This window comes from Eretmochelys imbricata, chromosome 9 (assembly GCF_965152235.1).
Source record: "Eretmochelys imbricata isolate rEreImb1 chromosome 9, rEreImb1.hap1, whole genome shotgun sequence".
NCBI lineage: Eukaryota > Metazoa > Chordata > Testudines > Cheloniidae > Eretmochelys > Eretmochelys imbricata.
The window spans coordinates 84,091,188-84,113,727 of NC_135580.1; the positions used below are offsets into that span (position 1 = coordinate 84,091,188).

The 22,540-nt window shown below is 40.4% G+C and overlaps 1 protein-coding gene across 3 annotated transcripts in view; it reads right to left on the reverse strand.

Annotated features, from left to right (window-relative positions):
* The window catches only part of PAK3 (p21 (RAC1) activated kinase 3), a 51,787-nt gene extending 34,630 nt beyond the window's left edge, over positions 1–17,157 (reverse strand). Inside the window, exons 1-5 of one of the 3 annotated variants that reach the window (XM_077826111.1) lie at positions 16,983–17,157; positions 8,601–8,701; positions 4,875–4,919; positions 3,568–3,721; positions 1,945–1,982 (exon numbers count right to left, since the gene is read on the reverse strand). In XM_077826111.1, coding sequence (XP_077682237.1) covers positions 1,945–1,982; positions 3,568–3,721; positions 4,875–4,919; positions 8,601–8,701; positions 16,983–17,157 — 513 coding nt within the window. Of the gene's footprint in view, positions 1–1,944; positions 1,983–3,567; positions 3,729–4,874; positions 4,920–6,071; positions 6,095–8,600; positions 8,702–16,982 lie in introns of all 3 variants that reach the window. The other 2 variants (XM_077826112.1, XM_077826113.1) reach the window with 2 other exon arrangements.
* Between the last annotated feature and the right edge of the window lie 5,383 nt (positions 17,158–22,540).

Consider the following 22,540-nt stretch of genomic DNA (forward strand, 5'->3'; position numbering starts at 1 on the left):
CTCAAAGGATCCTTCATTAAGTCTAACAGGAAATTCTGCATTATAGAGAAAAGCTATTCATTTTTTTATTATTTTACCCAGCATAATATTATTTTTTCCTGTTTAGATGCTTTTCACATTTATCTTCATCTAATGCTTAATGCTTAGTATTTCTGCTCTTTGCCAGGTTTCAGTGAATCAGCAGTATAACATTAATGGGGCTGCAGCTACCATAAACCCAGCGACTAAACCTAAAATGTGGACTAATGGCTAGAATTGCTAGAAGAAGAATAGACTGGGGAAAAAAATCCAATCAAACATTTACCAAATGCTGAAGGGAATTTTATAGGGGGGTTAAGAGAAGGAACACAAGAGAATAACATGGTTATCAAAGCAGGATCTTAAGCTGACTGGGGACACTTCTTCTAAGTAATCAGGTCTCGCACATAACCTGTGAGATGATCACTTCTCTTCAGTACAGTACATGGCATCAATGAAAAGATTGTATGGATCATCCAGTCTAAACCCCTATAGTTTGCAGAACAGTTCACTACATCATTCCTACCACTGCCTGAATTAATTTGTCCTTAAATATATATTCAGTGATATTGCATCTCCCATGAGAATCTATTCCACTGCATAACTGATTTTACTGAAAATGGTGACCTGTAAAATAAGTTACTAAAGTGTCAAAACTTTAGAATTATATGCTGCATAACCCAACTACCGGGACAGAGAAGCATTCACCATATACTATATGATATCATGCAACTTTGCCAGAGTTTGGAGCTGTCTTAGGTGGGAAAGAGTATCTATTATTCTGTAGCATATCACATGACTCTAAAGTTTCCTGTTTAAAATTCATATTTTACAAACTTACACATTTTTGAAAAAAAATCATGCAATAAAATAATCTCACTTCTATGATGCCAGACCATAACAAACCATTTCCATACCCTAGAAGGGTTCCACAGTTGATGTGACAACACTAGAATTGTGAAGCTACACTACATACAATAACCTGAATATTTAATACCAGACTTGTATTACTGGGTGAAATTCAGTTAGTAGGATTTGAATGATTTCTTTGTATTGCAATAGCGCTCCCACCTTCCCTCTTATATAAGATTCCTGTTGAATCCCTTGAGTAGGCTATTCTCTTGTAGGAGCTTGTATCTTGCTACTGGTTATATCCCATGATACACAGTTATAGTTCCTAAGGACACCATAACCACTGGTAGGAACCACTTTTGAAGGCCATACTGATTATATTCCTATGTGATTACAGTATTCTTCCAGAAATGTATTTTATTATGGATAATGGATCTGGCTTTAGTTAAAAAATTTAACTGTGAAACTGAGTCACTGAATTTAAAATAAAGGCCAAATCCCTAATTAATTATTGATATTTAATGCAATAATGTTAATACTGATAAACTCAGTCAATATTAATATGTACATCATAAATATATCTCCAGGATTTCCACAGTAATTCAGCATTAATTATAATGGACCAATATTTAAAACTTTCTTACAAATTATTTCAGTGAGTTCTGAATAATTTCTAATTTTATGTTCAGTCATATAGCTAATTAAATCACAGAAGTACAAAAGCAAAAAAATTTAGTAGAGATTTTATTTTAAGATGGAAAAAACTACGCTAAAGTGTAATTAGAGAGCCTGGAATAACACACTGTACTAAAGAATATAAATCATAAAGGGCTGGGAATAGTAAGCAATTCCTCGTCAACAAACCCAGACTTTAATCTGTCTGTCAGGTATTATACAGAAAATTAAAAATAGCCAATGGAATCTAAATACCACTGCTGCAAAGATGTTGTGTCTGACTTCTTTCAGCGGAGGCGACTGGTATTCTAAATACCAGAAAATTCAGAGTTTATGGCTTACTCCACCACACTTACACAAACACCATAAATGAAATTGCTGTTATTTTTTTACACTCACCGAAGGATGGGCTGCTATGTATCCGTGGGCGCTCTTATCTGAAAGGTGCAAAAGAAGATTGGCTAGATACTTTTCATAATAAAGCTTGGTCTGGGGAATCCAGCAGAACAAGTTCTTCCAAAATTCGTCGGATTTCATTCACAACACCCCTTTGGCAAAACCAGTTACTTTATAAAGATGACAGCAAGGTGGTGGAATGATCTGGGTTATTTTTTTACTGCAATGTCTGCATTTTACTTTAGTGTCTGTTTTCCATGTTTCACTTGACCCTTTACTATCCCAAAAGAGCTGGGAAGTGGTTCGGCACACGTCTCTCCCCAATAGGGAAGGCAGTTTGAAGTCAGGCTTATGATAAAGTCACGTGGATAAAAAGAATGCAAATACACGCATTTTTCTTTCTAGTGGGGTCAAAACCTTCTGACAGAAAAGATTTAGTATAACCCCTCTCATACTGTGATTGTTCTATTATTATGGAGCCACAATAGCAACTCCCTAAGAATGTACGTCAGTTTCCCTTCTAAAGCGGATTATGAACACATCATCCCTCTAGCTTTTGCAAACACACACACATGCACAAAACTCCGACAAGCCTGAAATTTTGCATGGTTGATATCTTATTCCAGCATTCATTGTTATTTTAGTGGGGGTAAATTGAAGGTTAGTCAGGCAATCAATTTTTTGAATTATGGGTCTCAGTTGAGCCACCAGGTTCAAGGAAGTAACTGTCTCGACTGGCACTGATGGCGGCATTTTTATTAGCTCTACCAGATGAACAATTTCAGGTCAAGAAAGTTACAGATGCTGCTCACACGCTGCTGGGTTTGAACGCCACGTTAGCGGAAATAATAGCTATGTCTATAGTAGCTATAACAGCATTTTTGTGCAGGAATCATGTCAATAATTATGAGAGCCATGATACAGAAAAGAACACATCATTACTAAAGCCACACACACTCTACCCAGTCTGAAGCCTCAGCGTCCTTGGTAGACATGATTTATTATCAGGCAACAGAGTTCCTTTCGCTAACAAGGAAAAAAAAAAGAACACACTGAAAAAAATATAAACTAAAATTCAGAATTATTCTCCTTGAAAACATTTTCTCAATGCTGCTTAGTGACCTTGCAGAATGTACAGAAAACCCAGGGATAGTGTCACATTTGGAGGCTTCCAAATTATGGCACCTCGATTGCAATGAAATCCCCAGAATGAAGATGCTCCAGGCTCTAGAAGTACCTCCTTCTCTTTGATCCTTCATCCAGATTCCTAGTAAGACTCCATGACAGTAGAAATGTTGTATTCATTTCATATATTTATGCATAGCACCCATCTCCCATGCAGATCACTAGTTATTTGTGGCTTCCGAATGAAAGAGCCAGTGACTGTTTCACAAATCCTCTTATTTAATTTTGAAAACAAAGTAACAAAAACAACCAGATTATCCAATTACTCTTCCACATTTGCAACTGCATCTTTGGGAGGAAGCAGCATTCAACTCCAGGATATTAGATCTTTCCTTGTCATTGGAATGTCTTTCTGGTCACTTCTTTGCACTTCAAAGACACTTGTTTTACTTTTGAACCAGTTTGGCTTTCAGTTTCTTGCACAGCATGGCTTCAACTTACCTCCTGAAGTAAAGCTCATGTATTTCTGGTTGTTAACTGTCTCTTTGGAATCGTAGAATTTGAGAACATCTAAAACAGCTTGTGGATTCTTCTTTTGCTCTAGTTTTGTTATATTGGAGGTCTGTAACAGCCTGGCCCACTGCTCTGGAATTCCCTGTGGATGCCAAGTAGAAAGAATGTTGATTTAGGAAATTCAGCAGCCACAACCAGCATAGTTCCTTACCAAGAATCCCATGCTACCTGTAAGATTACTTTCAGAAACTTTAATTGATGCCTTACATTTAAAATAAGAAACTGACACAGTAGATGTAATCATTCTCTTCTCTATCAAAATACAGAGCTAAAACCGGGATCCAACTTTTAAAAAAAGAAAAGAAAGTTATGACTGACAGGAAAAAACGTGCATGAAACTCATCTTTAAATCAACTCTGCTCTTCCATGGAATAATGATTTAAGGCCTAGCTGGTTTTCCTGGTGATTAAGTGCAGACATAACAAGACTACTCTATATTTGTGGACAACACAGTGTATTTTAGGAGCTTTACACTGGATTTTCAATGCTTAATGGAAATATATAGTTGCTGTTCTAATTAAAAGATTAGCCCCCTCCCCTGATACATTTATTTGACAGTACAGTATGTCTAAATCAGGGGAGTGTTGTTTCTAGTTTGGAGAAGGGGGCAACAATTTGGATTGAAACGTAAAAATTGTAACACTGAGTTGTAACACGGCTGCTGCTGCTGCTGCTAAGGAAAGTCTCGTTTTCCAGCACCCTTAGCTCTCTATGCTGCTTATTAAAAATGTATAGAAAGTAGGAACTCAGAAAACAGGCTGGAAGTGCCAAAGCCTAGCATGAGTTTTCAATCATCTTAGGCGGGAGGGTGACATTTGGAAATCGATCCAATCTTGGAAAGCTGCAAATTTGCATTGGAATATTATTGTTGACAAATTGCTTTAAACATCCAGTATAATTTCCTAAGTTTCAGAACCTACAATTTTCCCCTTTTACCACACAGCCAACATCTAGCAGCGAATTAGAGGAGCTACCGAATAAAGACTATACCTGAGGTGCATCTATGCATAACCTTGGTGCCACCCCAGTCTAGATATACATTTTACATGGCTTCTTCCTACGAAGTTCTCTGCAAATCAATGTGTGACATGGGCCTCCAGAGTTTTGGATTAATGACAAAAATGTGGGATAAGCCAAGCAACAAATCTACTGCACACACATGAACCTGCTGCTGCAGTGCTATGACATCTCAAAGAAGCACTTTGATGCAAGCTTCTTTTGGGCCTGTGACGCACCTCTGGAAGCTTCCCTGTGCACATCTGTGAGCCATAGAGATCTGGCTGTAATGGACGTAAATAAAGAAAGAAAAGAAAGTTAAAACAGAATGTGGGACAACTTAGAAGGTGGTAAGGAGGTGAAACCAATGGGCCAAAATGGGGAAAATCCCATCTAAAGTGGGAGAATTATGAGGTAAGTACCAAATAGATTAGGTGCTGGACAGGCTACAGGAAGACAGACTTAGGAAAAACAGAAAAATCACAATTGTTCCAAAGTTTGGAAGCATCATCCCCCTTTTTACCAGGTTTTTTTTCCCTCCCTTACAAAAACATATTACTGAGGATTCACGGCAAGTGACTGGAAAAATTACTCTGTTTTTTCTGTTTTTTAAAACCAGTTTAGCAATTTTTAACAGCTGTATGCAACTTTTTCCATTGCTTTTCCAGTCCTGAGATCATAACTGGCCAGTGCACAAGTGAACAAAGTGCAACTGAGAAAGTAGTTGTTGAATTCAGATTTCATATTAGAAGGACAAGTGTTGCTATAATACAAGTAATGTATATGTCAGAGTGAAAAACCTCGGAAACTTTGGACAGCCATTTGTTAGGTCACTAAACATTTGTTTAGGTCACCTTGGATCTAAAGCCATGACTTCCTCCAACTGGCTAAAATCTTAATCAAGAATCTTTAAAAATTTGGGGTGGGGCCAGTTTTTATTCCAGACTGGGGGTCAGGAAACTATTTCACTAAAAGGCATGGCTTACAAAATTCACTTTAAAAACAAAATGAAACAAAAAAGCTACAAATCTAGAGCCTTCCTCCCCTCAAAATAATTGCAATAACTTCTTCAAAATAAATAAATATAAAGCTAAAGACGCATGGTTCCACCCAACAGTTTCCAAACAATTTTATTTGGTGCTTTGTGCCCTAATTCTTAGCAATCATGGTTGCTCCAAGCACAGTGAAATGGAGTTTTAACATGCATACATGAGTAACAACATAGCTTGATGCTAAAACCTTAGAGCCAAAACTCAGGGTCCCATGCAGGTGTTCCTGATTCCGATTCTAGATGCAACTAATAGCAGTCAGGTAATACAGACACGGGCGTGATTAACATTGGGTGTCAGAAATTTTTCTATGCATTGTGCATAACCCATAAAGCAGACATGGCTGGCATGACAACCACTGTAATCGCTTGAAATTTAAAATATTTTCACATTCCCATGGCACTTCCAAACTTTTGAGAGACACAGACAGTGCGATCACTAAACAGTGGGAATTTTTTTAAAAAAGGTGTGTAGCTATTGGCAGTCCCTTCAGCAAAATTTACTTACCGTGTGACTATTTGGCTGACAAGAGACTTGTGTCGAGGTTGGGAAAAATCAGGGAAGCCAAATGTAACACAATACTTATGTCTGGTGACTGGAACTAGCTCGTGGCTGTGGGGCAAACTGTGGTCCTTAATGGAGCAACATTTCCTTTGACTTGAATGGGCTTTTTGCTGTATTAAGTACTGCAGAAGTTGGCCTATACCAACAAGCCTCATGATCACCAGGCTTTTTTTTGGGCGGTGGAGTAAGTATATTCTGATGGCGCAGCCATCTCTTTATGGCCGCAGCCCACTGAATTAACTTCTGCACTCTCATGCTTCAGTAGCAAGTATGTATCATTTTAGAAATAACTATCCAACAAAGTGTGGCTGGACACTAGGAAGCTAGTGCCCATAATTTAAATGGGGAAAAAAAGTAATTGAAAAGAAATCACTAATATAAAACTGGGTCTGTCCAGAGAGATGTTGCTTTCTATAAGAGGCCAGGGCCTGTGCTAATGTACTGTCAATAGCATTAGACGTGAAAATAAGAAGTCTGATGCTGCAGACCTACTGTTTTGACGCAATGGATGCGGGCAACAATATTAAAACTGATCCAAATGCTGATCTCTGAAGTGCAGGCAGAGGGTGCCTCAGACCTGAAAACTTATTTTTGTTGTTGTTCCACTCCTTTTTGTTCCAGCTGGTAGGGAAGTGAAAATGACTGGGATCATTGTCTACCGGTGCACCAGGGAAGATAATTGTGATCCATTTCACTTTTCTTCCAGCCAGAACACAGAAGGGAATGAGCACAGGGAATAGAGACAAAGAGAGCAGACTGAGGAGTGCACAATACAGAAACAGGAAAGAAATAACAGAACAGTAACTGGGAGAACATTGAAAAAGGGGATCAGAGAAAAGAAGAGAGAACACAAAAGAAAAGGAAGGAAGAGGATAGAAAAGGTGGAAGAGAAAGAGATGGAAAATGTAAACACAAAAGGAGGAAAATAAAAAAGTGACAGAATGTAATGTGGAACTGAGAAATGGCAGCAAAGATTAAAGTTAACTGTCAAGTAGTTACAGAGAGAGACATACTGGGAGGGATAAACAATAAAATGTAGAGAGAATACCAGAAAAGTATTCTGAAATTGATATATTTGTTGCAATTTCTAAGGGCAGAAGACCAAATCTGGCGGTCTAAACTCAATCTCTACTCAGGCCTTACTTAGGGAAAATTCCCAGTGAAGTTAATCAGGCTTGCCTGAATAAGAACCTCAGGATCTGGCCCAGAATATTTTTTTAAAGTACACATTTAGAAGTCATGTCTATTCTTTAAAATCCAATATAAAATATTCTGAGTGTAACATTTTCAAATTACTAAAAGCTCTTCAATTCTAGTTCTCTGTTAAAGAGGTGTTGCCACCACACCGCTTTCATTTTATATGTATTATTTTATTTTATTTATTTATTTAGGGAAGCAGGAATGTTCTAGTTTCCTGAAACATGTTAAAGAAACAGAAGCAGCAACCAAAACAAAAATTACAGAAGAATTGCATTTGGTGCCCAGATTTTGGAAGCTTGTGGCACATTTGCCAGCAAGCCACAAAATGATTTGTCCCATCCTGCCTGTTTTATTTACACAGCCAATCAACACTAGCACTTCCTACCATTCAACATGTTTGTACAGCACAGTCTGATCCATCAGCTCACTGGGTACTGAAGGTATGGAAAGTTACTGGGAAAAAGTAAGCATAAACTCACTATCATGTTAGGCTTACTAATTAATTAATGATTCCAACACCTAACTAGTGACCCAATCCAAAGCTCAATGAAGCCTCCCATTGGCTTCAGTGGGCTTGGATCAGACTCATTTTCCCCATTACTTGAGCTGAAACACATTGCGTTAACTCTTCCCACTAATCTTACGTGGCAAAGTTGGCTGTTATATTACTACCTGACTCAAGCTAAAAGCCTGCCTGATTACCTAGTCTTTGGACGGGGAATACCTCAGAGGTTGTTTACTGAAACAAAATGATCAGCCTTCCACAATGCCTGTTCTGCAGCTTTCTGCACTGCTCTAGAGATGTCTATAGGCCAGGTAGACTATGCCCCTTAGGCCAGATGTCCAGATGTGTGTGCGCTCTTGCCCCAAAATAGCTTACAAGACTTATCCAGGCAGGCACCTGGGTTCTTCCTAGTTTTCATTTTCCACAGGCACTCTGCTGTTAATCCGAGGGAAGGCGGGGGAGGAGAGGAGAGGAGGGAAGGGAAGCAGCCGGAATCAGAGGTAAAGTCCTGAAAATATCCAAATCCAACAAGTCTGTTTTTTCTCAGCCTGACTGCTGTCATCACCTGAAGTTTCTGGCTGCAAAAAACTATTTCACTGTCAAGGAACTGGGAGACTTACTAAAGGTGCAATATGGAGGTTACTTACAGTGAATTCCCCGGTGACTGCATCAAACCCCACATGAATCGTATGTTCAAAATCTGAAGGAAGAGAGATCTCAGGACGCTCTTTCTCTTTCTTCTTATTGGCTAGAGGCAAAAATGTTAACATGCGCTTATTTTCTGCAGTTTTTTCATTCACAGGTATTTACAATCAGGTTCAGTAAAAGTAACCATTTTAAACTGGGAAACAATTAATTCAAAGGGAATCTTATCCGCTACAGAGACCCAGGTTAATGAAGTGCCAACCTAATGTATACCCCTTTTTCGAGGTGGCCCATGAGACTGTATTTGATTTTCTTCACATGACCAAATCCAGATTACAGCTACCAAGAGTCAAGCAAGGAATCCACTTTAAACAAATGTAAAAGCCTTCTTAGGCATCTATATAAAGGAAGCAGGCAGGTAAGTTATTTCCACCATCATTTCTCTTTTTAATCACGCCTTCATATCCAGCGGCTAATACTTGTTTGATTTATTTTTTCAAAACTCTGAAGTTTGTCCTAACAGATTTTGATGCTTCTTGTGGAAGGAGCTTGATTGGGGGGGGCGAGGGGAATCAATAAAAGTTGCATTTGCATTTCCTCTCCCTCCTGTTATAGCCCTTTGGTAAAGTATCATATTTTATGGTTGTCCGTTCCCAGCACTCTTCTCCATTGAAGAACTGAATGGCAGCACCACATCCATGACCAGTTTTACTGAGTATTCAAATGACAAACAAACAAAATTTTGGCCCCTGGCTGGTGACCAAATCAAGGTACTTCAGGAGCACTCACCTTTTGGGTCTGGCAGAGTTTTTGAGATACTATGAATGACAACCCTCTATAAATTGGGTGGGTGAAATTCTGTGGCCTGCGTTGTGCAGGAGGTCAGACTAGATGATCATAATGGTCCCTTCTGACCTAAATATCTATGAATCTATGAATCTATAAGACAAAAGGTACCTCCACTAACACACTGAATTAGAAGTTACAGTGAAATAACTGTTCATGCAACAAATTGTGTTTAGGTTACAAAAACATCTGGGGAAACCTATCCAAATCCAGGCAGAACCCTAGTTAAAATATCAAATATAAGCTTATGAATACACCTAACTGTAGAACATATTTACTGAACTCTCAAATACATCTCTAAAGGAGTCTACATATAATTCAGACACTATGTTCAAACAGCAGGAGTCCACTGATAGTACAAGCTGAAGTATTTGGTTTCCTTGGAGAACCGTCATACTTTACAAACTGAAACCATACAGGTAGATAGTATAGAGCAGGGGTGGCCAACCTGTCGCTCCAGAGCCACATGCGGCTCTTCAGAAGCTAATATGTGGCTCCTTGTGTAGGTACCGACTCCGGGACAGGAGCAACAGGTGCCAACCTTCCAATGTGCCGGGGGGTGCTCACCGCTCAACCCCTGGCTCTGCCACAGGCCCTCTCCCACTCCACCCCTTCCCCTGAGCCTGCCGTGCCCTCACTCCTCCCCCCTCCCCCCAGAACCTCCTGCACGCCATGAAACAGCTGATCAGGAGGTGTGGGGAGGGAGGGGGAGGCACTGATCGGCGGCGCTGCTAGGGGTGGGAGGCTCTGGGTGCAGGGGGAGGGGAGTGCTGATGCGGGGCTGCTGACGTATTACTGTGGCTCTTTGGAAATGTACATTGGTAAATTCTGGCTCCTTCTCAGGCTCAGGCTGGCCACCCCTGGTATAGGACATAGCTATTTGCAGGTTCTCCTTTTATCCTAGTGCGGTGTGCACTGCTGTTGAAGGGAGCAACTGCTTCCCTGTGGGACAGCTTTGCCACTTCAGCTGAAATAGCATGTGCTAAAAAGGGGGCTAGAATGTATTCGAATTTCTATCTGCAATGTGTTTTAGTTACTGATCCCAATTCGAGAAAGAAGATGTTAATAAAATGTTAGTAGAATGCACATTGCATCATCTCTAGTGCTTTAAACTGAAAATTTCTGCAGTATACCCTTGAAGCCAGCTCTTCCTTTCCTCCCTTCCCATCAGTTTAATACAAATATTTAGGGAACGGATTTATAAATTCTCATCATGTTCCTAGACTGACTAGCTCTGCAAATCTGATATGACGTCACACGAACAGTCACAAGGTCTCCAGAGATATATGGGGCCATGATTTGGGTCTTTAGGCACGGCTGTAGTACAAATTAATAAATAACATGGCAGCTGCAGGCTAAAGGAAGGTCTGATATAAAGCACTGGTTTTGGGAGGAAAGGAGCACCTTCACCGAAGGTGTGGGAGTCATGCTGTGAACCTGCATGTTTGGTCAGCAACATGCATGACAGTTTAGTAAGAGAGCAAGAAGTGACTGTGCATTCCCTTCATTTGTCCTTCACACTCCCTGGGTACATTATTAAGGATAGCCAAGTTGTACAGAAAAAGTTGCATGGCAGCAATTTTGTTGAGAGACTTATTTCCACAAGCAAGTTTCCTGTTCTATTGACAGAGAGCAGTGGGGAGCTGAGTGAATGGAGTCTTTGTTCTATAAATATTCACATTTTGCACTTTTATTTGTATCCAAGCCAAGTCAGACTTCTACCTTAAACACTAAGCTAGTGGCTTTTTATTTTGCCTTTCCTGATGAGTGACAGCATTGGGTCTGCCAATAGATGGCATTAGTGAAGTCCCTCATCTGGTGCCTGAGCTCACTGTGTGTGCATGCATCCTGCACAACACCATAGTCAAGACACAAACCAGGTCCCTCTTGGTTCGCAGGCAAACCAATATGAGCTGTGCTAATCTCATTTCAGAAGGAAGTGTTTCTTTCCCTGTTTGACCTTAATGCCACTTTACACATCCAGTTAGTTGGCAGAGAAAAGTCAGCTTTCCCCAAAGTTAGCACATACTGCCCTTCGTACTGAAAGTATAGGGTATTTTGAATTCTTTATTCCCATGTCCATAGTGTTGCATTTATCCTAATTGAATAATTACCTGCTGCATTTCTGCCCAAGATCCTAACACCTACACAATGTTAACTCATAATTTATTTTCCTTCAGCACTTGGAAGAGACAACAGTAATATATCAAGTCAGAATGCCAGGGTTTTTCCTTTCATCTATAATGAATTGTTACTTAATTTTCAGTAATAAGAGATCATATCCTTTCAGTGTATGTGATTCTTTATTGTATATAACAAAATTGGCTTTTCCTAGCTTGCCACTTGCAAGTGACTGCAGCAAAAATTGGATTTAAAGGGTCATCAAGTTCAGTTTAAAGGAACAGTCAGATCTGTAAGTGCAATTAGGTGCTATACAATATGTTCTATCAAAAATTGGAACTTGTTACCCTTTACAGGATGGGTTTCAGAGTAACAGCCGTGTTAGTCTGTATCCGCAAAAAGAACAGGAGTCCTTGTGGCACCTTAGAGACTAACCAATTTATCGGAGCATAAGCTTTCATGGGCTACAGCCCAGTTCATTGGATGCATAGAATGGAACATATAGTAAGAAGATTATATATATATATATATATATATATATATATATAGACACATACATACAGATAAGTTGGAAGTTGCCATACAAACTGTGAGAGGCTAATTAGCAACCTCTCTGGCCACTCAGTAAAAGATTTAAGGGTGGCAATTTTGCAACAGAAAAGCTTCAAAAACAGACTCCAAGGAGAAACTGCTGAGCTTGAATTAATATGCAAACTAGATACCATTAACTTGGGTTTGAATAGAGACTGGGAGTGGCTGGGTCATTACACATATTGAATCTATTTCCCTAAAGTTAAGTATCCTCATACCTTCTTGTCAACTGTCTAAATGGGCCATCTTGATTATCACTACAAAAAGTTTTTTTCTCCTGCTGATAATAGCTCATCTTAACTAATTAGCCTCTCACAGTTTGTATCGCAACTTCCAACTTATCTGTATGTATGTATGTATGTATGTATCTATCTATCTATCTATCTTCTTACTATATGTTCCATTCTATGCATCCAATGAAGTGGGCTGTAGCCCACGAAAGCTTATGCTCTAATAAATGTGTTAGTCTCTAAGGTACCACAAGTACTCCTGTTCTTTTTTCAGGAGACTTGGCAAGTATGCATGGCATACCTCTGCTTAAAGATTGCATTCAAAACACTGATAACATGTAAATTAAATAAGGAATTAGATGTCTATATTTAACCCCACTGTCTAAACATTTTGACACTTTTCTATGCCCTGCAACCCAAATCACATACATTCCATGTGAAGTGGTGAAATATAATGTGATGGGCTGACTCCTCTGCACGAATATCTGTAATTCTTGCTTGCTTATGTTATAAATGATCTGTGATAAATTGGCCAATATAAACACAGCTGTCAAAGTTTGGGAAATGTGAAATCACCCACCACATCTGCAACAATTATTACAGATCAAAAGATGACAAGGAAATAGACAGTGTTCTGTCTGGTTTCTCCCAGTCACACTATTATGATGCTAAAAACCGTCTCTTTGGCAGTAAAATGTGACTCATCTAAGTGGTGACTTTTTCATTTCTCTTGTAAGGGAAAGAACAACTTGCCCTCTTTTCACCTGCTCATTCCATTGTTTAATTCCCTTCTATCCCCCTTTCATTCTGTTCTTTTCTCTGGGTCCTTTCTTTTCTCCACCCTCTTCTCACCTTATTCTAATCTTTCCTCCTTCTCCCTTCTCTTCTACCCCAGCATCCCCATTCTTTTCTTTCTCCTCCTTTCCCCCTTATCCCAACAGGTCTGTTCTTCCTCCATTTTCTTATTTTTTACGTATCTGAGGCAACTTAGCTACCAAGGGCCAAATTCTGCTCTCAGCTACACCAGTCTAAATCTTCATGGGGTTTAATATTGTTAATACTACTATCATTTACACCAATATAGCTGAAAAGAGAGTCAGGTGGGTACATTTCCTTTGTGATAATTTAGGTTTAATTTCCCGTAATTTCCTTACTAGGCCACCACTTCCCGCTATACGGTAGTACTTATTTTTGCAGAGCAGCAAATCCAGGCGATTCAGTGAGAATGGAAAAGAAGGCTCTATCTACAGGACTGCAAAAACCACAACAACAACCCAAAAAACCCAGCCCAGAACCCCGTCAATTTCCTTGAATGGCTCTGCTCCCAGTTTTCCTGAAGGAACAGAGCCCAGCTGGGAGGAGACGCACAGCCTCTGAATCCCCCATAGCTACTGACTACTATCATACTTAAGAGGAAGGAAAATGGTTAGAGCACCAGCCTGGGATTTATGAGACCTGGTTTCAATTGCCTGCTCTGCCACAGGACTTTCTGTGTGACCTTGGGCAAGCTATTTAGTCACTCTGTGCCTCAGTTCCTAATCTGTAAAATGGCAATGGTACTTCCCTACCTCACAGAGGTATTGAGGAAACACACATTGCAGACAGAGGAACTTAGATACTGTAGTGATTATGAGCATATAATTACTTAACACAGATTATTTGTATTGTGGTAGCACCTAGGGGTTCTAGTCATGGATCAAGTCCCATTGGACTTAACAAAAAGATGGTCCCTACCTCAAAGAGCTTAGGGACTAACTATAACGTGAGAGATAACAGGTGCATACAACAATCAGACAGGGGAAGCACAAGGAAACAATGAGACAGTATTGGTCAGCATGATAAGTAGTGGTCACAGTACACCAGCTACCTATCCGTTACAAAGAAAGGTTGACAGAACACTTCAAGTAGTGTAGCACATCTCAGGCCTGGTGAATGAACAAAGGATACAAATGTCCTAGTCTGTTTAAGGAGAAATATCCTACGATTCTCTTTCTCTCTCGTTCTGTTTAAAAGATCTGATAGCAGGATATTATAATAAATCTGTGATGCTGAAATCAGTTGCACTGGATCAAAATGGACATGTTAAAGTAACGTTGTGCTTGTAACCAAGACTTTCAAAGTTTGTCACTGTGTAACTCTGTGAAGAATGCACAAGCTAGCTGATACCCTGACCTACAAATCAGCCATGAGATGAATTCAATTCAATGGATTTGGCACATCCTGAGCATCAAAGCTAAATATTCTTACTATTTCACACAACAAAATTAAAATACAAAATCCTAGTCACTTTACTCCTAGTTACACCTGTAGTGATGAAATCTAAATGACTGCTAAATTGATTCTGATCTTCTATACGAGAAGAAAATGAACTACTGTTCTGGCTGTAACAGATTATTTTGGGCATGGATTCCTTCTGGATCTCCCCTTTTCTGCATCTGTTTCACACACTACCTCATGCTGAGGAAGTTTTCCCTCAGAAGAGAATCAACACTACTCTGATGTCAGCCAGAAGGGGAAATGACTCAAGTCATTCTATCACCCCAGGAGCTATGGTGGTTTTCAATCAAGGGAGTCAAGTCAAAATGTCCTCTCTACTTTTTAGTGCTGTGTTAGAGCCAGAAGAGAATGTGGTTTAAATAATCAGGGCCAAGCCAGAAGTCCTAAGTAGGATACACTCAGGGGCCACTAGGCCATCCTCTCTGAGGAAAGACGGAGAGGGATGGACACAGAAGGCAGCAGTAGGGTAACGGGCAACTTATATGTAGCAGGAGGGAGAAAACTTCTCTTGCTGCCTGTGGTCCTCCTGGAGTATTATCTTTCCTTCCAAGATCTCCTTTCCCCTGTTCCTCCCCTTCACCTCCCAGGCCTGTTGCTTTCAATTCCACCTTACATGGCCACTCCTACAGTGGGTGCATCCTCTGCTTCCGTTTGCCAAGCTGGCTGGGGAAGCTGCTTTCCATGCACTGTGCTGCACTCAGCCCCTAGGCAGCAGTGGCTGGGAAGAGAGTGCTGGCCACGGGTGGGAAAATGCCTGCACGGCCAGGCAATAGGGGTTGGGACAGGAAGGTGCCACGGTCTGCAGACGCTAGGACCGCACAGCAGTGACTCAACCCCTATGACCATAGCTCAGACCTCCCCAGCCATCCCCCCTCCGTGACTCAGCCCTGCCCCAATGCACATACACCCCTAGCACCTCCAGTCAGCCCCCACTGACCTCTGAATTCCCCAAATCTCCAAATAACCCCACCCCAGTAACTCACCCCAATACAGTCATAACATATACGCCCCCCTTAATGCCTAACATCTCCACTGAACCCTAGTCCAGTAATTTACTCTTAATACGCCCTCAGACCCACCTCATGCTCACACACTCCAAACACCCCCCTTAATATGCAATCAATGTATCACAGTTTAAGAACTGTATGCACGACATTCCTTCCCCGTCCCCCCCGTCCCCCCCCCCATACACTCACTCATGCAGTCCCAACTCTGGTATTCCTAAGGCAAAGTGCAGTGGCAGTCACAGCTCCGGGCTTATCTGCTCCCCAACCCCGTGTTGTCCAAGGCATCTCTTACCCATCCTGTGCATGCTGCATCAAGCCACTGAAATGCAGCTATCAGAAACTTTTCTCAAACTTTATTAAAATGGGGTACTAATAGCCTCTCCAAAAAGGGACGAGTGGCTGTGATAATGTTGCAAAGCAGGAGCACGAAGCATGGTAATCTTCCACCCCCTTTGCATGGTGCAGAGTCCTGCAGGTCAGAAAATCAATTGTGGCACCAACCTGGAACTGGGAGGAGCTGCGCTGCTCTCAGAGGAATGTCACAAAAAACCTTCTGACACAAGGGGAGATTTGAATCATTTCCTGTCTTGGTTCTAAGACTCACTTCTACCTTTATATTTGCAAATGCATTTCAACTAATGCAACACAGCCTACTGATTTAACAGTAACTGCATTTAAAATACCCACACGTTACCTTCCTTCACTCTGCAAATGCATTTAAAAATACAAGACATGCTTCTCTTCAGAAATTCAAATAACGCAACATACATTCCTGGTTTACGCATTTAAAAAATCCAAGACACACTTCGACCTTAATTAAGCACATGTTTTGGTGTTGTTTTGTAAAAAAAAATAAAAAAAATTACACACACCGTTCCTCATCTCAACAAGTGCAAATAAAAGCAAGACCCCTTTCTCCATTCTTTAAATGCAAATACATTTTTTTTTAATTCAAAACACATGCCTCCCTTAATTTTGCAAATGAAATTTGAACCTTATTCCCTTGGTTTCACTCTGCAAATGCAAGACAAAACCCAGTCTAAACCGCAACTGCATTTAAAAAATGCAAGACCATGTGTGCATGTGTGTTTTATTGTCCTGGTCAGCTACACAAAGATAATTAATGAAACATCACCTCCTCCTCTCTGAAAATACGGCATTAGAATTATAGTAACATAACGCTTTGGGGTAGTTTTTAATTAGCATGTCCCACAGATGAAACAGAAAGAAAGCACAGGCAGAAAGCAAACACAGCAACCAACAAACGACAGGAAGAGAGAAAAGTAACCCCTTTGCACTGCTGATACTTTACTTTTATCCCCTCCTCCTGGGAAGATGGAGCGCAGCCTGGCCTTCTTGTTCTTCTCTTCTGGGGCCATGGGGAGAGGTTTGGTGCTGTGGTTCAGTGCTGAAGAATCACGATTGTTGCTGTTCATTCTCAGCGGAGGGGCTGGAGGTTTCTCTTCAATATCCAGACTATCGGACATCTTCAGCAGCCCTCACAGCCTCCTGTAAAAACCAGTACAGAAAGCTACAGTTCACAAAAGGACACCCAGCTTGGGGTGCTGGGAGGGGACGAAGAAAAGCATAAGGATGAACCAAGGAGGGGCATGTGGTAGAAGTTTGTTTTAGCCTTTCGAATCAGGTACTCTTGGCACTATAAATAAATACTACTGCTAATCATAACAATGGTAAAATAAATGTTAACACGTTTTAATCCCAGTTAATGCTTTTTAAAATTATATTTAAAACTCATTTTCTTCCTACCTACAAACAGGGTTTTCATCTCAAACCAGCACAGACCTACCAGAGCAAAAATTAGAGATATTCTTTGTTGACATCTTAGAAAATAGTTGACATTAACAATTTCTGCAATGCAGAAAACTGCTTGTCAAGGGGGTAACGGGTCACAAATATTGATTTCCCCCCTGCTTCATGCTTACTGAGAGTATCCCAGGGAGTGTGGGAATTCACTGGAGGGGGGGACATTTTTTCAAGGGAAACTATTCTAAAGCAATAATTTAAAGTATTTTTACACATAAAAATGAACCCTATGTTTACCTCAAAATCAAGATAAAAAATCAGAAAAATAACCACCACATATTGGAAACCATATTATAATAATCTTTTGGAAGCTACAAACTAAAATCAGCTCTGAGTCCCACTCCACCCCTAGTGCTCTGTATTACCATACAGGTTGTTATTGTAGGGTTCTTTATGATTAGGATGACCAGATAGCAACTGTGAAAAAACGGGACAGGGGGTGGGAGGAGGTAATAGGCGCCTATATATGAAAAAGTCCCCCATAAATGGGACTGTCCCTATAAAAACGAGACATCTAGTCACCCTACTTACGATGCTTGGCTGACTGTACCACTTTGTTATTGTATGGCTGTTAATGATCATTGCTTTATGCACTGGTTTGTCACTCACAAGTGCTGGGCTATGTATACCGGTCCTGTACATTACTTTAGTCACATGTGCTTTTTTCCTTCAGAATTGTTGTATTTATTTGGGGGAGAATTACCTAGAAATAATTATACACGATTTGCAAATAGATATGGGGAGGGGGGAAGCAAATCAAATTTTATGTTTCGCAACCTCTCTCGTATATCTGTAATGTAAGTACAGAGTATGATGCTATCAAACTGGGGTAACAAGCAAGCAGTAATTTAGGCAAATAAAATCTTAATACATAAGACCTGAAAATAATATCTGATTCAGAAAGGATCGTTCATACTATGTTAGATATATTAAACTTTTTTAATAGGGTCTGATTCTACAAACACCATGCCTTCCGAAACCCTCCATTCAGAAAGGGCTTATATAACCCACTGGTGAGTATGTGTTACTTACAGGTCCCCATCTGCGCTGACTTGCAGATGAGATGAGTTGTTACAGCCCCCAGCTAGGCAACCAAGACTCTTTAGCTTAAGCTGAAGCAGCTTGTGCTTTTAGCTCTGGAGGCTCCCAGCGTGTGTGTCGACCAAAGATGGCAGCCATCACACTTGCAAGGTCACACCTTGAGGCCCTATAAACGTAAATCTTATGCTCAAGGTTTGGCAAAGGGAAAGTTATTGTTTGCAGGCTTGGGGATAAAGCCTCTAAGAGTAACTGCGTTAACACTGATAGAGCTAAAATTCTGTCAAGACTTTCTCCTATAGTAGAACCGTTTTTTATGCGTAAATAAAATTCCCATTGGCTTCAGTGAGAGTTACATGCATGTATACACTAAAGGATTGATCCCAATATTAGAGAAGTTCACCCCAGTATAAATTTGTTATAAAAACTTGGAAAAAATATAAAACTTTTGTTGTTTTTAAAGTACTGCACACAAACTGATTGTTTCATGATTTTTTTGCCTTTATTACTGTATTTATTTTACCTGAATTTAGCCTTCATGAACTCACAGACTTTGAGATTCAAATCTTTTTCCCGCAGATAGGTACAATACAGGAAGGGGCAGTGCAAAACCAGCTAACATGCCTCATTCTTGCACTGAAGATGTGATAATGGATTTTGAAATGAGTGGAGCTTTAAATCCAGTTCCTACAAACTAGGTTCTGAACTGAGACATGCCCCTACTCCACCCCACCCCATTTCATACAGGCTATTACTAGGGCTGTCGATTAATCGCAGTTAAGTCATGCGATTAACTCAAAAAAATTAATCACGATTAATTGCATTGTTAAACAATAGAATACCAATTGAAATTTATTTAATATTTTGGATGTTTTTCTACATTTTCAAATATATTGATTTCTATTACAACACAGAATACAAAGTGTACAGTGCTCACTTTATATTATTGTTTTTATGACAAATATTTACACTGTAAAAATGATAAACAAAAGAAATAGTATTTTTCAATTCACCTCATACAAGTACTGCAGTGCAATCTCTTTGTTGTGACAGTGTAACTTACAAATGTAGATTATTTTTTAATGTAACTGCACTCAAAAACAAAACAATGTAAAACTTTAGAGCCTACAAGTCCACTCAGTCCTACTTCTTGTTCAGCCAATTGCTAAGACAAACAAGTTTGTTTACATTTACAGGTTTAAGAATCTGAAGTGCCTATAATTAGAAAGACCAAAAAAGAATTTGAAGAACAGCTGGCCAAAGCCTCCAAAAGTAATAGCACATTTTTAAAAAAATACATTAGAAGCAGAAAGCCTCTTTTTCCTTCTCCTCCTCCACATGCTTCCTTGCCTCCATTTCCCTCTTGTGGGCAGCCTCCTGTACCTCCTTCTCCAGCCGCATGAGTTCTATCTGTCTTTCATGGTCCCTTTGTTTTTCCTCAGCCTGAAATTTGGCTAATTCCAGCTGTAGTCGAGCTGAGGATTTGGTCATTCTAACCTCTCTGTTTTTAACTAACTTTACACCCGAGGTTTAGAAATAAACAAACAAAACTTGGCTGTAAAATTTTGCTGTGCTGGAATAGAATACCTATTCTCTGATAGTGATTGTCAGCCTACAGAAAAAGACAATTCCCTTGTCTCTGCTCTGGGCCCAAATTAAAGCAAAAAACCTCCAACTACTTGGAAACCTGCTTACCCAGCCCAAAGAAAAAAAAATTCCCTTTCAAACCTGTGCTCCTTGTAAAACAAAAAAAATCAAAATCCTAAAAAAAAAACCCTGCCACTTTTGTCTCCAGGCAAATGGGTAGAGCACACCCCCCCTATTTACTTTTAGGAAGAAAAGAAAAAAAAAACAACTCTGGGTTGGAAGACTGTGAATTTCCCTGCAGGAGTTAAGTACCCTGCCTCCAGGCAAAGAAAACCTGCAATTCACAAAGATAATCCCCTTTTGTCTCTGCTTGGCCACAGTTTCAGCTTTCAGTTTCAGCTGCTTTCCAAAGGGAAAAAAAAATTCCTTTTTAAAATCTGTATTTCTAGTTCAAAAAATCTCAACTGGATCTCAAAATGATTTCAAGTTAATCCCACCACTATGCCACCATGTCAAGGTTCCTCCCCCACTCTGAACTCTAGGGTACAGATGTGGGGACCTGCATGAAAAACCTCCTAAGCTTATCTTTACCAGCTTAGGTCAAAAACTTCCCCAAGGTACAAAATATTTCCCCCGTTGTCCTTGGACTGGCCGCTACCACCACCAAACTAATACTGGTTACTGGGGAAGAGCTGTTTGGACGCGTCCTTCCCCCCAAAATACTTCCCAAAACCTTGCACCCCACTTCCTGGACAAGGTTTGGTAAAAAGCCTCACCAAATTGCCTAGGTGACTACAGACCCAGACCCTTAGATCTTAAGAACAATGAACAATCCTCCCAACACTTGCACCCCCCCCTTTCCTGGGAAATGTTGGATAAAAAGCCTCACCAATTTGCATAGGTGACCACAGACCCAAACCCTTGGATCTGAGAACAATGAAAAAGCATTCAGTTTTTTACAAGAAGACTTTTAATAAAAAATAGAAGTAAATAGAAATAAAGAAATCCCCCCTGTAAAATCAGGATGGTAGATATCTTACAGGGTAATTAGATTCAAAAACATAGAGAACCCCTCTAGGCAAAACCTTAAGTTACAAAAAAGATACACAGACAGAAATAGTTATTCTATTAAGCACAATTCTTTTCTCAGCCATTTAAAGAAATCATAATCTAACACATACGTAGCTAGATTACTTACTAAAAGTTCTAAGACTCCATTCCTGGTCTATCCCTGGCCAAGACGAGCATAAGACCGACACAGACCCTTTGTTTCTCTCCCTCCTCCCAGCTTTTGAAAGTATCTTGTCTCCTCTTTGGTCATTTTGGTCAGGTGCCAGCGAGGTTACCTTTAGCTTCTTAACCCTTTACAGGTGAGAGGAGCTTTCCCCTGGCCAGGAGGGATTTAAAAGGGGTTTACCCTTCCCTTTATATTTATGACACACCGTAAGGAGAGTGATCACCCAAGATGAGCCATTACCATCAGGAGAGCGGGGCTGGGGGGGGGGGGGAAGAAACACCTTTTGTAGTGATAATCAAGGTGGGTTGTGAGGAGAGTGGTCACTTTGGATAAGCTATTACCAGCAGGAGAGTGAGTTTGTGTGTGTGGTTTTTGGAGGGGGGTGGGGGGGTGAGAAAACCTGGATTTGTGCTGGAAATGGCCCACCTTGATTATCATACACATTTTAAAGAGAGTGGTCACTTTGGATGGGCAATTACCAGCAGGAGAGTGAGTTTGTGTGTGGAGGGTGAGAAAACCTGGATTTGTGCTGGAAATGGCCCAACTTGATGATCACTTTAGATAAGCTATTACCAGCAGGAGAGTGGGGTGGGAGGAGGTATTGTTTCATGGTCTCTGTGTATATAATGTCTTCTGCAGTTTCCACAGTATGCATCCGATGAAGTGAGCTGTAGCTCACAAAAGCTCATGCTCAAATAAATTGGTTAGTCTCTAAGGTGCCACAAGTACTCCTTTTCTTTTTGCGAATACAGACTAACATGGCTGTTACTCTGAAACCTTTAACTTTCTTAACAGCTTTCACTCCATTTGAGACCTTCTCAGACTGGGAGTGAATGAGTCATTACACAAAGTAAAACTATTTCCCCATGTTTATTTCCCCCCCCTCACCCCCACTGCTCTTCGGACAACATTCCTGTTAACTGCTGGAAATGGCCCACCTTGATTAACACTACAAAAGGTGTTTCTTCCCCCCCCCCACCCGCCCAGCCCCGCTCTCCTGCTGGTAATGGCTCCTCTTGGGTGATCACTCTCCTTACGGTGTGTATGGTAACACCCATTTTTTCATGTTCTGTGTGTATATAAATCTCCCCACTGTATTTTCCACTGAATGCATCCGATGAAGTGAGTTGTAGCTCACGAAAGCTTATGCTCAAATAAATTGGTTAGTCTCTAAGGTGCCACAA